General features: G+C 41.7%; 1 protein-coding gene across 1 annotated transcript in view; it reads left to right on the top strand.

Moving 5' to 3' along the window:
* The window catches only part of LOC117272336 (unconventional myosin-VIIa-like), a 39,936-nt gene extending 28,561 nt beyond the window's left edge, over positions 1–11,375 (top strand). Inside the window, exons 37-50 of the mRNA XM_033651204.2 lie at positions 57–235; positions 472–581; positions 773–915; positions 1,932–2,085; positions 2,193–2,348; positions 3,295–3,400; positions 4,469–4,582; positions 5,499–5,586; positions 5,962–6,068; positions 6,169–6,354; positions 7,399–7,515; positions 7,607–7,690; positions 10,720–10,839; positions 11,124–11,375. Coding sequence (XP_033507095.2) covers positions 57–235; positions 472–581; positions 773–915; positions 1,932–2,085; positions 2,193–2,348; positions 3,295–3,400; positions 4,469–4,582; positions 5,499–5,586; positions 5,962–6,068; positions 6,169–6,354; positions 7,399–7,515; positions 7,607–7,690; positions 10,720–10,839; positions 11,124–11,216 — 1,757 coding nt within the window. The 3' untranslated portion in view covers positions 11,217–11,375. The remainder of the gene's footprint in view (positions 1–56; positions 236–471; positions 582–772; positions 916–1,931; positions 2,086–2,192; positions 2,349–3,294; positions 3,401–4,468; positions 4,583–5,498; positions 5,587–5,961; positions 6,069–6,168; positions 6,355–7,398; positions 7,516–7,606; positions 7,691–10,719; positions 10,840–11,123) is intronic.
* Positions 11,376–14,762: the final 3,387 nt, after the last annotated feature.

Genomic DNA, 14,762 nt, shown 5'->3' with positions numbered 1-14,762 from the left:
CCCATACATGCACAAAAAACTCACACGCCTCTCTGTCCCTCTCGCTCCTTCTGCAGAGGACCCCATGTTCCTGGTTTGTAAACGAGGGGACCTGCTGCTGGCAGAGAAAGATGAGGAAAGCTCTGATAAGAACTGGATCAGTGCAACCAACCAGCGGACCAGCGCCAGCGGTGTGGTCTATAAGGATATAGTGCAGTTTCTGCCGACTCTGGAGAAGCCTTCTGACGAGATGCTGGTAGAGTTACCCTCACATGTCATAGCTTTTATTCCAAACTATACATACAAATTTACAGCAGCAGACGTCACAGTAATTGACTTTATTCAGGTTTACATAGGGCTGCACATGTACAGACATGAACGTATTGCACAGTGATTTTTCAGGTCTGTGGTTGCAGCAGTGGATCTACAGGTATGATGGGTCACATGAGCCCCTCTTGTGGTGTAACTAATGAACTGCTTCTGACCCATCAGGAACTGCTAAATCCGGGCCAGAGGAAACCCTCCCTAACACAAAACGTCACACAAATGGATAAGGCAGTGGCTCCCATCTCTTTAAAAGAGTTTGCTCTTGAGAACTTCAGGTATTTATGTCATATAAATCACTTTATAATATGGCTTTTTTCAATATTTATCTAACAATAAGTGTGATTCTAGATTTGCTCAGTGGTGTGTTTCAGCCAGTAGTGATGCTGAGTTTGAGTAGAGAACACAACAGAAGAAAGCAGGACAGATGTGTTCACGCTGTCTATCTCCCCCCCCCCCCCCGTCGCAGGCCTGCAGGTAAAGATGTCGCTCGAAAAGGGGTCAGCAGAGAGAAGCTGTGGGCCATTTCCAGAGAACCTCTCAAACAGCCGCTGATGAGGAGCCTGGCCCGCAACTCTGAACTCAGCAACCTGGCCTGCAACGCCTTCACTGATATCCTTCAAACTAATGCCTCCCTGTTGCTTGGATGTATAAAGAGAACAGGATACAGGGCCCTGTTCATTCCTATGAAAGTTGCTCCAAAGAAGCCAAAAAGGTTCCACTCCCAATAGGTATAAAATTACCTGAATCTTCCGCATCATCTCGCCCACAGAGCAAGCGCACTACATACTTTCACCTAGAAGGATTGCTCGGCTTCGAAGCCACTTTGACACAGTGACCAAACCGTGGAATTACAACTTCGGGGTTTATCACATAATGCCATGAGGCCGAAAAAAACTTTTTCCTGTAGACTTACAAGAAAGAGATGTCTGTAAATCTCTTTAAGCAGATATCAACATATGAATGCAGACATCTGACATCTGTTCACGGCGTGACAAGATTTTAGAGGCAGAAGCATTCTGGTTTCTATTTGTAAATCGTTTGTAGCCTGAGCAGTATTGACCATTCAGACATTTTCAGCTAAAATGACTGGCGCATGACAGAGGAAGTCTTGGCCAAGATATCTGCTGGCTACACCCAATCAGCCTGAAATATTAGCCCTCACCCAGAGGCTTGTTGTTGTCGATAGCAGATAGCCGATGGGTTCCAAGACTGGGAACTCAGTGAATCTTTTTTTTTTTAACATCACAAACCCTGCGAAACAACAAGAAGTCTAGTAGATCCACACAAATAACTTTATCCCCATTCAAGTTTGTGGACTTGAATGGGTATGATGGTTCCAGCGAAAGTTAGCTGCTTGGCCGGCAAAAGTCGGAGGCAGAGCGGAAGGTAATTTTACACCTGGACCTTTTTAAGCTTCCTAAACTTTCAAAGTAATGGACAGGATCCTGCCTGTATAATGGCGGGAGAAAATGGCTTAAGATAAAAATGTTATTGTTGATTCCATACACCAAACTTTTTTAGAGGAAAGAGCTCATCTGTCTGGAACACATAAAGGAACTGCATGTGATACAGACCTTGTTTTAGTGTCATTACTGTCTGTGCGAATCCTTAACTCTGGCTTCTACCTATCCTGAAGTACATGGGCGACTACCCCATCAAAAACGCTCGCAGCCCTATAGAGCTGACAGACCAAATCTTTGGTCCAGCCACCCAGCATCAAGCTCTGCAGGATGAGATCTACTGCCAGATTATGAGACAGATGACCAGTAACAACAACAGGTGCTCCCTCACTGTGTTCATCTGTATGTTAAAGCATTCACACATAATCAAGAGCCAACACATCCTCCAACAATCCTCTGTGAATTTATTGTTCTTCCTCACTTTAGGTTGAGTGTGGAGCGTGGGTGGCAGCTCATGTGGCTGTGTACAGGCTTGTTTCCCCCCAGTAAGGATTTGATGAGACACACTCAGCGCTTCCTGGAGTCGCGGCCCAGAGACCAGCTGGCTGCTGGCTGCCTGCAGAGGCTGCACGGGATGCACAGGTCAGACTGGAATTAGAAAGAGATATTGACAACATTTACATTTGTATATGCGATCTAAACAGCTGACCAATGTTAGCTCAAGTTCACAGTCCAAAAAACTTTTATAAAAATGAACAGCTACGCAACCAGACCAGGCGTCTAATTGAGATAAGCATTTATTTGTCAAAATGTGTAGCCACAGTGGGCTAGTAAAAGAGACGTTTAATTTGAGTTTTACAGTACTAGTTTAATCACATGTAGTTCACTATTTACAGATACTGGCAACTCATTCAGTCATTTTCCGTAACCGCTTATCCTGTTTGGGATAGTGGGGGTGCTGGAGCCTATCCCAGCTTACACTGGGCGAGAGGCAGGGTACACCCTGGACAGATCACCAGACTATCACAGGGCTGACACATAGAGACAGACAACCATTCACACTCACATTCACACCTACGGACAATTTAGAGTCACCAGTTAACCTGCATGTCTTTGGACTGTGGGAGGAAGCCGGAGCACCCCGCTGACACGGGGAGAACATGCAGACTCTACACAGAAGGGCTCCCCCAGAAGGGTTCAAACCAGGAACCCTCTTGCTCTGAGGGGACAATGCTAACCACTGCACCACACTGGCAGCTGAATACCTACATTTGAAATTTGGTCTTCAGTCACTGCCAAGATGCAAATCACTGTGGCAATAGTTTTCTTCCATAGAAATAAAAGGAGAAAGTGGATGTTTAGGGGTAAAGGCAGTGTGCAGATGGAAATGTCTGTGATCTCTCATTTATTTATTCACATCAGTTCGTTACTGTATTAATCACAGTAGAAATCACACATATCAGTAAATCACAGTTTTATACAGTTTAAACAAAAAAACGCTCTTACAACAGGACTCAGGTGTGGAGTGTTGTTCATTGATGAACGTGTGTGTGTGCAATAAATTGATCTGAGTGCTTTGTACCCTCAGTAAGGATCCCAGGAATCTTCCTCCCCATCCAGCAGAAGTGGACGCCATCCAACAGAACAGCACCCAGATCTTCCATAAAGTCCACTTCCCAAATGACACACATGATGTAAGACACTCCTTTCTTAACACACTTAAATGAGGTGTCCACTAGAGTGCAGACTCTCAGCAGTGTTTTAACACTTTGATAATAGCATTGATATCAACTCTCATTACTTCCTCCTATTTACTAATGGAAGAAAGTTTGGACCACAGCCAGCACTCCCCATGGTTGTTAAACCATGTACGGTACCTCGTCGCTGTCGCAGGTTTAACCTGTCCAATGCTGTGCTGTAACTTAGATTCCCCCCTTTGTTTTGATACTGAGCAATTAACATCAAAATTTTACTCCACGTGCCAAAACATCCTGGACACTGACGCTCCTTTTAAGATCATGTGCTCCAAATCAAAGTCTGAACCATGGCTGAACAGTGTCCTGTCCACTCGTGCTGTCAGACAAAGCTGAACGAAGGTGGAAAAAAGACAGGTTACAGGTGTCTTTTGATATTTTAAGAGAAAGCTTGCGCAGATATCAGAATATTGTCAAAACTGAGAGGACAAAATATTTTTCTCACATCATTTCAATTAATGCCTCCAAAAGTCTGGGGGTGGCCCTAATGGGGATAAACATCTATAGGGTGCTCCAGGGCTGATGTTTTTCTGTAGGTTGACATGGAAGTTAGCTTTGCCCTGGCACCATTGTCAAAACGCTTATGTGATTTTTCCATTGGGTTTTGGATTATTTTCAAAAAAAAAAAAAGCTGTGTCAAACAAAGGTTTATGATACTTAGACATTATGTTCAGCAAGATAATCTTCACAGATGAACACCACTTTCATGATTACTGAAGCAGCATTGCAATCGCCAGAAGTAAAAAGCTAACGTTAGGCGATAAAGGAACTACGCTACAATAACATGACCTAACGTCACCACCATAACAAGACTGTAAAGCTGTTCATTCTGCTGTTAATGTCATCCATCCTTTATCTTTAAGGAAACACAGTAGCAAAGAACTTTTCCCCTGCATGTATTCTTTAAACACAAGTTTCTAAAATGACTTCTAGATTACTTTAAATATCATTACACAGTCCATTTGGATATATCAGCTAAAGTTTCTGTACTTACTGTTCTCGCTGCAGATATTTGAGGTGACATCGACGACCACAATCAAAGACCTGTGCTGCAGTATCGCCTTTCAGCTCAAACTGAGCTCAGCTGACGGATATGGCCTGTACCTGAAAACATCCAACAAGGTGGGGTTGGGTAACATTCCTGCAGAAGTTTGTTGATTGATATTTTTTTCATTCATTACACTGTAATGCGACAGAAAAGATGAAGATGTAGTTAAATATATTCTATATAGATTAAGGAGGACATTTTGTGGTGTGTTTTGCATTGATGTAAAAAAAACCTTGTGACAATGAGGTCATAAATTTGAATCTCTTCTACATTGGTGAATTTAAAATCTTCATTATTAATGACTGGAATAACCAAGGCTGTGCTTCTACCCTGTTTAAAGGAGCAATTCACCCCCCAAATGACCATTTCTATATCATTTACTCACCCTGTGACATGCTGAAGTCATGAAGAATACTTTGTTTTTCTCGCATGCCTCTGGTGAACGAAGAATCCAAAAATTAGCGCTGGTCATCGTGGATTATATTGCTGTCATTGTTCATTTTAGTCAAACCGTACAGTTTGAAAACGAGGCGCGACTCCAACTAGAAAACAATGTTTTGATGCATTGGATGTGCTGAATGTGCATATTAAGGCAGTACAGGAGGAGGTGCACATTAATAATCCTCCTGGACTGTAACATGCTCATGTTTAACCCAAACAATGTGTCATGTGACTGCAGTTGGTTCAGATCGAGGTCGGAACACGTTCTCACCACAAACCGCACCAGAGTTCGTATGGCTGGATATATACGACTTGGAATATACTGCACAAGTTGCATGTCAGTAGATGTCTTGATATAGTTTTGCTGTTGTTAACGTGGTCCCATATGACTTTTTAGATTCTCAGTTCACCACGGAGGTAGGCAAGAAAAGCATAGTTTTCTTCCCAAATTCAACATAACAAGGTGTGAACAATCGATATACCAATGTTCATTTGGGGAGTGAATTGTTCCTTTAACTTACTGATGTTATTCTGTTTTTTTATTCCCAGGTCATAAGCTTGTCGGAGCACAAATACTTCTTTGACAGTTTAAGGCAAACTTCAGAGACTCCTAAGAAAGGAAAGAAAGTGAAAGAAGGTAAAGCTTCACACTGATGCCTTCAGGTTTTATATTCCCCTTTTATATAACTGATGTTGGCGGCTGTGGCTCGGGAGGTAGAGCGGGTCATCCACTAATCAGAAGATCAGGGGTTCAATCCCTGGCTCCTCCAGTCCGCATGTTGAAGTATCCTTGAGCAAGATACTGAACCCCAAATTGCTCCTGATGATTGTTTCATCAGTGTGTGAGTGTGTTAAACCCGTGTAGCAGGTGGCACCTTGTACGGTAGCCTTGGCCACCAGTGTGTGAATGGGTGTGAATGTGACTTGTAATGTAAAAAGCGCTTTGAGTGCTTGGAAGACTAGAGAGGTGCTATACAAGTGCAGTTTTCCACTACTGTGTTTTGTCTGCCAGGTAACCAAGCCAATGCGCCCTACCTGGTGATATTTAAGAGGAAACTCTGGTTCAATGTGACCCCAGGGAAAGACCTGATTGCAGACCTCAACTTCCATTTCCCACAGGTATGAAACCAAGACACACTCCTCATTCTGCTGGCTTGTTTACTTTTTTCAACACACAAGGTTGTCATGACACACAATCTGTCTTTTTGCCTCCATATAGGAGCTGCCCAGGTACCTGCGTGGATACCACAGCTGCACCAAAGAGGACATGACCAACCTGGGCGGGCTACTCTTCAGAGCCGAAGTAGATTCAGACAGGTTGCAGTTTGTCATGATCCCCAGAATGCTGAGCAAGCTGGTTCCTGCTGACCAGATAAAAATCATGTCCCCTGAAGAATGGAAGAAGGTAAAGGAAGAAATGTACAGAGCACAAATGTACATGTTAATTCCTCATTTAAAACCTCATAGGCTCCATGAGGGTGCTGGCGTCCTCGGCCAACATCTCTCAGAGACTGTAATGGGCTAAAGCTAGAGTGAAGATAATGGTATCATATGGAACTAGAAGACCTAAGGATTGTATTTGAATATTTCTGCATACTGGGATGGCATAAACTGTGTCTGAGTGGAAAGCTGAGACTCCTGTGGATTCAATGAGCTCAGTTTTATTCATACGTGATGATGTTAGTCCCCACAGTAGACCATTTTGGGAAACTTTACATGACTGTATAAAATGACTTTGGTGACCTCAGGGATAATCACAGCCTCATGAAACTTGACAGCCACAAACAACAAAACTTGAGCATTCAGACGATGGATAGCTTTTACAGGTATATTGACAGTAAGGGGATTTCTAAGCAGTTTCCAGAACGAATGTGCTCGCCATCCAATTGCTGAAAAATCCAGTTCTTACAGAAATCTCCAAATGTCAAACGTTTTTGATACCAAATCACAGCATGGATTTTGGCGGCAGTAGCTCAGTCCATAGGGACTTTTGACCATTTTATCAATTCTCAAGTGGTCAAAAATACTTAAACTTAGCTGCAACAACTTAGGTGACATAATGGAGCATGTAAATGGCCGTCACATGCTCATTTACACTTGTTTGAATGGGTGCCTAACCACAACATAATGTTTATTACAGATTTATGACTAGAAAAACACACAGAGCTGAGCTGCATCTCAAATTAATCTTCAGGCTCCCAGCTTTCAGATGATATATACTACTTCTGTGGGGCTTATGCTGTTGACTTGCTATCTCACCCTGAAGATCTCCTGCCCCCCCTATGTAAGACAAAAATGGATCTATGGTAGGGAGGGTGAAGTGGAGGATGTTTTAAAAATGATCTTTGGGAGAGGTACCAGGAGAGAACTTGCTTTTACATGACTGTGTCTGCTGTAAAGAGGGGCGTCCACTGAGCAGCTCTCTCTCTGCTTTTTGTTCTACTCGCAGCACATCATCGCCGCGTACAACAAGCAGAGTGGCATAACGGTGCACGAGGCCAAAATCGCCTTCCTGAAAGCCATTTCGAGTTGGCCAACCTTCGGCTGTGCCTTCTTTGAAGTTAAAGTGAGTCATCGGAATGAAGTGATGGTGGTGTTGGCAGGCAGCGGTATGAGGAAGCTGTTTTGTCACATTATGATTTCATTTGACTTTGCAGCAAACGTGTGAATCCAGCTACCCAAATATGCTTTTGATCGCCATCAGCAAGCAAGGTGTCTCCTTCATAGACCCTACAACAAAGGTAAGTAATAAATTATGTCTATTAACATATATCTTCTTTGTTATGTATTTCAATTTATGTTTTCACCTTGTAGTCGTATTTTATTTCACTGTTACTTAAATCTAGTCACAAAACATCTCAGTTTGGGATGTTTTCATGCTAACAAACCAATACATCTTAATATTTTGTGTATTTTTTGGGGATAGGCAACCCCAAAAATCCAAAAATACAAATTTTCCTCTTACTTGTGGTGCTATTAGTCAATCCAGATTGTTTTGGTGTGAGTTGCAGAGTGTTGGAGATATCAGCTGTACAGATGTCTGCCTTCTTTCCAATATAATGGAACTAGATGTCACTCAGCTTGTGGTGCTCAAAGAGCCAAAAAAATCCATTTGAAAAACTCAACAGCAATGTCTTTCCAGAAATCATTACTGGGTAACGCAAGATAATCCACAGACAATATTGGGCTTGTTACTCTTTTCTTATTACTCCCTGCCAACAGTGATTCATTACACTTCTCACTATTTTACTTTTCTGTTATACCCCATAAAATTGGTAATTGCATATCTCCGCAAAATTGAGATGTATGCTTCTGAGTGAATTTCAGGGTAATCACCGTTAAATGTAGCTAAGGCTAGATAGCTTCTTTTTACCTGAGTGATTTCTGTTTCCTGTGACCGGTATTTTCCCAAGGCTCTGCCCGAAAGACGGAGAGACACTCATGGAGCAACATTTCGTCCACCACATATCCAGACACAAATTTTGGTTGTTTAGCCATTGTAGTGCTACAGCTGTCCACTGCGACTGAGGATGGCTCACCTTTGGTGGGGTGTATTTCCTGGAGCTTCACATTGTTGTGTTGTCGGTCTTGGTAGCCGAGGTGTTTTAGACCGCAGGTTTGAGGATGTGTTTTTCACAGTGAATCTCAGAGTTTTAGTCTGAATACCTGCAGCAACAGTGTTCTTGTCATCTTACCTTCTGACAAAAGTAATGGGAATATATTTCCAGCCCCAATTTAATCGTTTCCAACTAGCGCGCTGCTTTGTGATGTGCCTGCACAGCTTGACGATTATTAAAATCATTCCACTGATGTGATTGTTGTACTTCAAGTCAGTAGTGATAACAAAAGTTAGTTGTAACGAGTTGAGTGGTTTAGGAGTAACCATAATGTTATCACTGAAATTTCATTAGTAATTAGTTACACTACTCGTTACTAGAAAAGTAATATTATTACTGAAACACGTTACTGCCCAACACTGTCCACAGACCTTGTTGAAAACAGTTTCATGTAGGAACTATTTTCTTCCTACTAAACTACACCCACCAACTGTATCACTGTGCAGAAGGAAGCGTGCATCTACTCATGGATGAGAGGCTTGTGCTTGTGACAGTGAGATGTTAAAATAAATGGCGTCCTCCTCAGCTGAGCTGTAACATTAGCTAGCTCAGTGATGCCAGGTGAGCAGGAGATACATGCTTCCCTCTGGTGGGTGTAGTTCAGTAGAAAGAAAATAGTTCCTACATGAAACTGCTCACAACAAGGTCTGTGGATTATCTTGAGTAACCAGGTTATGATTTCTGGAAAGAGACATTGCTGTTGAGTTTTTCAAATTCATTTCTTTATTTTTTTTTGGTGCTTTGAGCACCACTAGCCGAATGCCATCTATTTCCATGATATAGACTGAATCACTATGTTTACAATAACATCCAGGTAGAAAATCCTCACATCATGTACAAAAAATCAAACAGCGCTGAGCAGACACTGCCTTAAATAGTTAGTTTTTAGCCACCTAAAAAGGCCCACCCAAAAAATCAATGTCAGTTTAAGTGTATGCTATATTTATTTATTTTTACCTCCACCAAGGAGGTTATGTTTTCGCCGGCGTTGGTCTGTTTGTTTGTCTGCAAAATAACTCAAAAAGTTATGAATGGATTTTGATGAAATTTTCAGGAAAGGTGGATAATGGGACAAGGAACAGGTGATAAAATTTTGGTGGTCATCGGTTGAAGCAAAGTGGATAAAATAATAAATAAAGTCTATGGTCTGACAGCCTCAGCAGCAATTCCATTTTCTAAAGACGGTGAAAATAGCACCATCTGGTGGCCGGAAAGCACGTCTCGTTCTACTTGCTAAATATTGTTGTAATTCTAAAGTTGAAATTAATGTTCTGTGTTGGGAAAAAAAGAAAGTGAATAATACAAAAAAACATTATATTCTGTGTTGGCACAAAATAAAAATGAAATAAATACACCACAGTGTCTCCATGGTGAAGGCATATAACCTAATAATGATAGTGATGCAAATAACCTAATTGCGATGCAGGCTGCAAAATCTGATGCAGAGGGGGAGGGAATATCACCTACTTGGCGGAGGTCTGCACTCTCTGAGTGCTTTTCTAGTTAGATTTATTTTCATCCCTTTACCCTGCCGTCAGACAGACTTTTTTTTGACGGGGAATTAAAGTCGTTATATCAAAGACACAAGAACACGTTGGCAAAAATAGTGATTTAACTTAGCAGAACACCAAGTTGCTGGTCTACCCCGGTGTCGTATGGCTTGTGTGTAAGGTAAAGCGTTGAAAATATTCAAATATAGCATACAGTTATAGTGATATAGATGTTTGTAGGTGGCTAATGTACCTTTTGCTGTGGCCCCATCCACAGCAGTGCATTGCTGAGCCTCTGTGCTGGTAGATTTGGTTTATCAAAGATGATAGCAAAGCAACACAGTACATAAAATAAGCACAGCAGAAACATCAGATGGGTCGGACCACAGTGTTTAACTACATATGTTTAAATGATACAATTATGGCTGGAAATGACAACATAAATCAACAAGTAATCAATTGCCAGTTGTCTACATGGAAGTGATTGTTATTAGTGTGACATCACGGTGATTCAATGATCTCTACTCTCAGTATCTCCAACACTTGGCAACTCACACCAAAACAATCTAGACTGATAAACAGCACTACAGGTAAATATGTATATGTTTATTTTTGGGTGATCTGTCCCTTTAATGTGTTTTAATCATGCTGTAAACCTTTCAGGAGCGGCTGGTCATGCACCCCTTCAGCCGCATCACAGACTACCACAGCGAAGGCGGCTACTTCGAGATGACCATCAGCACTTTGGTGAGGGGCTACAGCTTTGTCTGTGAAACCTCACAGGTGAGTGACTGTCTTCTAAATTCAGTATCATTCATTTAATGTATTTACAAGTTTATTTGACAGGGACCATGTATATAAAGTCTATACTTGAAAACTGATGCACTGTACACAGATACAGCTAAAAGATCATTTTCATCTCCAGTTACTGGGCAGGAGAAGAATAATTCAGGCAGTAAATATTTTTTGCAGGATAAGCCAGTAGACCTTATTCAATAAACCAGTCAGAGAGGTGATTTTGAAATGAATCATTTTCTGACAAAGATTCCCTTTTTCTCCTTTTTCAGGGTGACACAATGGAGGACCTTCTTAGATCATACGTCACCATGTACGAGAGGCAGAGGGACGCCTTTAGGCCGAGGAAATCCATCTTTTCCTGAGGCTTCAAAGGCAAAAGAACAGACTGAGCTGCTGTGATTGATGCACACTCTTGATTAATATTTTTGCATTAATGTATTTGTGTACTTTAAATGACTAAATTGTCCCTGATACAGAATGCCTCGACTAAACCAGCTTGTGATATTAAAATTTGAGTGCCATATTGTCTTTTTTTCTGTCTTGTCCATTACGTGCCATTTTGAAAACTATAGAGTGTCTGGAACATGAATTGAATTTAGAATATTAGAATTTTTTTTCTTCTGGCAGCACAAGGAGGCCTCGATTTCATATTTCATAAAGAAACATAAAATGCATGTTAACAGACCATTATACTTTACAACCTTTGCTCTTTCATGGACTTACAGTTTTCTGTGCACTGTGCAGCCTAAAAACAAATTTGTGTTAAAAGGGCTTTTACAGACTTTTACCTAAATGTCAAATCCAGTCATCATTTGTCAGAAAATTTCCATCCAGTTCCAAAACTACAACCCTACAACAAAATGCTTATTTGAAATTTTATTATTAGTAGTGTCTTTATGGCTCTGCACTGGTGATAGCCGGGGCTGGAGGAATTATGTTTTTGGGTTGTCTGTCCTGGTGAAGAGGGAGCTTTCAATTTACTGGTCCATCTATGTTCCGACCCCCACCTATGGTCATGAGCTCTGGGTAGTGACCGAAAGAATGGGATCGCGGATACTGAAGAGCTTGGACATCCAGAGGGAGCTCGGAGTAGAGACAGTGCTCCTTCGCATCGAAAGGGGTCAGTTGAGGTGGTTCAGGCATCTGATCAGGATGCCTCCTGGGTGCCTCCCTCCGGAGGTGTTTTGGGCACGTCCCACTGGTAGGAGGCCCCGAGGTAGACCCAGAACACACTGGAGGGATTACATATCTCATCTGGCTTGGGAACGCCTTAGGGTCCCACCAGGAGGAGCTGGAAAGCGTCAGTGAGGAGAGGGAGGTCTGGGGTGCTTTGCTTAGCCTGCTGCCCCCGCAACCCGGCCCTGGATAAGCGGATGAAAATGGAATGGATGGTTGTCTGTCCTTCCGTACGTACATCTGTCTGTCCTGTTCTCATGAATGTTAAAGTGTTAACGTTAAAGTGATGACATTTTATATCCAAAAGATCAGAGATCATCTTCACTGTGACATCATCATGTTCTGCAAAAACACTTCTCTGGCCATTATACATCGTCATAACTAGGTATGAGCGAGTACACCATTATCTGTACATGTGTCTGTATCTGGTGGCACGGTGGTGCAGTGGTTTGCATGTTCTCCCTGTGTCAGTGTGGGTTTTCTCTGGGTACTCCGGCTTCCTCCCACAGTCCAAAGACATGCAGGTTAATTGGTGACTCTAAATTGTCCGTGGGTGTGAATGTGAGTGTGAATGGTTGTCTGTCTCTATGTGTCAGCCCTGTGATAGTCTGGTGACCTGTCCAGGGTGTGCCCCGCCTCTTGCCCTATGTCAGCTGGGATAGGCTCCAGCCCCTCCATGACCTCCAACAGGATAAGCGGTTATGGAAAATGAATGAATGTGTGTTAACGTCTGTTCTCTTCAGATATTATGTTCAGGTAAACGAAGCAGCCAACGGCAAACAAAGAAACGAGTCAGGTGGAGCATCAGTCAGTTTCACAGCAGACATGTAAGAGGCCGTTTACACGTCGCCGGCTATTTTCATAAACGGACATTTCACCGTCTCCGTTTTCAAAAAGATCTTCGTTTACACTTACCCGTGTATATATACACAAGAGCATGCCAAACCTGTAGGTGGCAGTGTAACGAGAAGCTCAAGCCTTCCATGTATCCATTGTCACCATAGCAACATAGGTCGCACTTTTGACACAGGCGCAAGTTCCGGCGCATACTGTGACGTCGGCTGCCTATAACTCTGTTTATCTCCCTTTTTCCTCCGTTTACATCCAAACGCGCAACCAGAGTTTTCCAAAATCTCCACTCTGGCCGGAGTTTTTAGAAAGACTCGTTTTCAGAGGAGAAATCTCCGTTTGCGTGTAAACAAAGGGCACAAACGAAGGAAGATGTCTCCGTTTATCAAAATCACTGTGTACGTGTAAACGGCCTCTTATACAGCAGCAGGAAATACACCCAGGTGTAATTGATAGCATTAATTATGGCTGCATTCCATTCAGCTGTGCCACTTACAGGTTCTGGGCATGCTTGCAAGGCTGACTGGGACAGCTAAATGGAATGGGGATGTAATTAATGTGATTAGCTGCAGCTGTGCTTTGCTTGCTGTTAAGGCTGTTTGCTGTGGAGAAGGAATAAATAGTACTAATAAACAGTTACATATCAGTCTGTGAGTATTTATAGCAACAAAAGTCATGTTTAGTTGTTTGTCCTGATAATGTTGTAGACCACTTTTTAAAGGTCTCGTCTCAGAATCTACCATGTTTCAGGGTTCCCACAGTCATGGAAAACCTGGGGAAGTCATGGAATTAGTAAAAAATCATTGAGCATTTTGGAAAAGTCATGGAATTTTGTTGTGTGTAATGACCCTGTTACAGTAATCTTCAAGGGCCCTTTTGCCCTTTTGAAGAGGACATCGTAAAATGGTGGCAGTAATAAAAAGAATCAATTGATTCCGTATGAGCTGTATTAGCTGAGGTTGGAAAACAATTCATATCTTCATTCTTTATCATGCTACCTTGATATTCTGTGTTTAAATGAACATGACACTGAGGCCTTTATTTTAAACACCATGCCTGCATGTCTATTTAAATCCTGGGGTCTCATTTATAAACACTACGTATGCACAAAACGAGGCCTGAAAGAGCCATACGCCACGTCCCACGCAAAAGCAGACTTGATGGGGAAGAACTTTGACCCATGCTCACGAACATTTTGGAGACAGGAAGTCGGCGACGTAGATGGTGAGGTGGAAGCCTGATCGTAGAAACTGTCGAATATTTTTTGGTGCATGCCATTTTCGGCTTTTGTTGGTACACTCAAAGAAGTTGCCGGGGGTGACTCAAGGCTGTCACCACAGTTTTAAATTTGAGGGATGTAAAAAAAAAAAAAAAAAAACACCACATGGATATCATATAATCAAATTTAGATTATTATATTTTGGAGTAATTATAATTATTGGATTATTAAATCTGTGGGTTAGAGAAATGCTACAGTTGGTCCATTGATCCCAATTACTGTAAATTCAGTTACCGTGTGAGCAGTGCTGGAATGTAACTAAGTACATTTACTCTCAAGTACTGCACTTAAGTACAGATCTGAGGTACTTTTACTGTACTTGAGTATTTTAATCTCATGCCACTTCCTTCTTCTACACTTCACTGCAGATATATTGTTATAATAGTTATTATGATAACAACTATTATATGAACTATTTAGAAACAAGCTACTTTACAAATTAAGATTTTTGAACAACAAAAATATGAAAATATACAAGTGCAGCTAAAACAATTAGTCAGTAAATTTCAAAAAATTAACTGGCCAACTATTTTGAAATCTTTTAAGCCATTTTTATGGAGAAAAAAAAATCATGGTTCCAGCTTTTCAAATTTGAGGACTTCTT

Source organism: Epinephelus lanceolatus, chromosome 12, assembly GCF_041903045.1.
Source record: "Epinephelus lanceolatus isolate andai-2023 chromosome 12, ASM4190304v1, whole genome shotgun sequence".
NCBI classification, from domain to species: Eukaryota; Metazoa; Chordata; class Actinopteri; order Perciformes; family Serranidae; genus Epinephelus; species Epinephelus lanceolatus.
The sequence above is the reverse complement of the archived record's forward strand: the minus strand, read 5'-3'. Positions and strand labels throughout refer to the sequence as shown.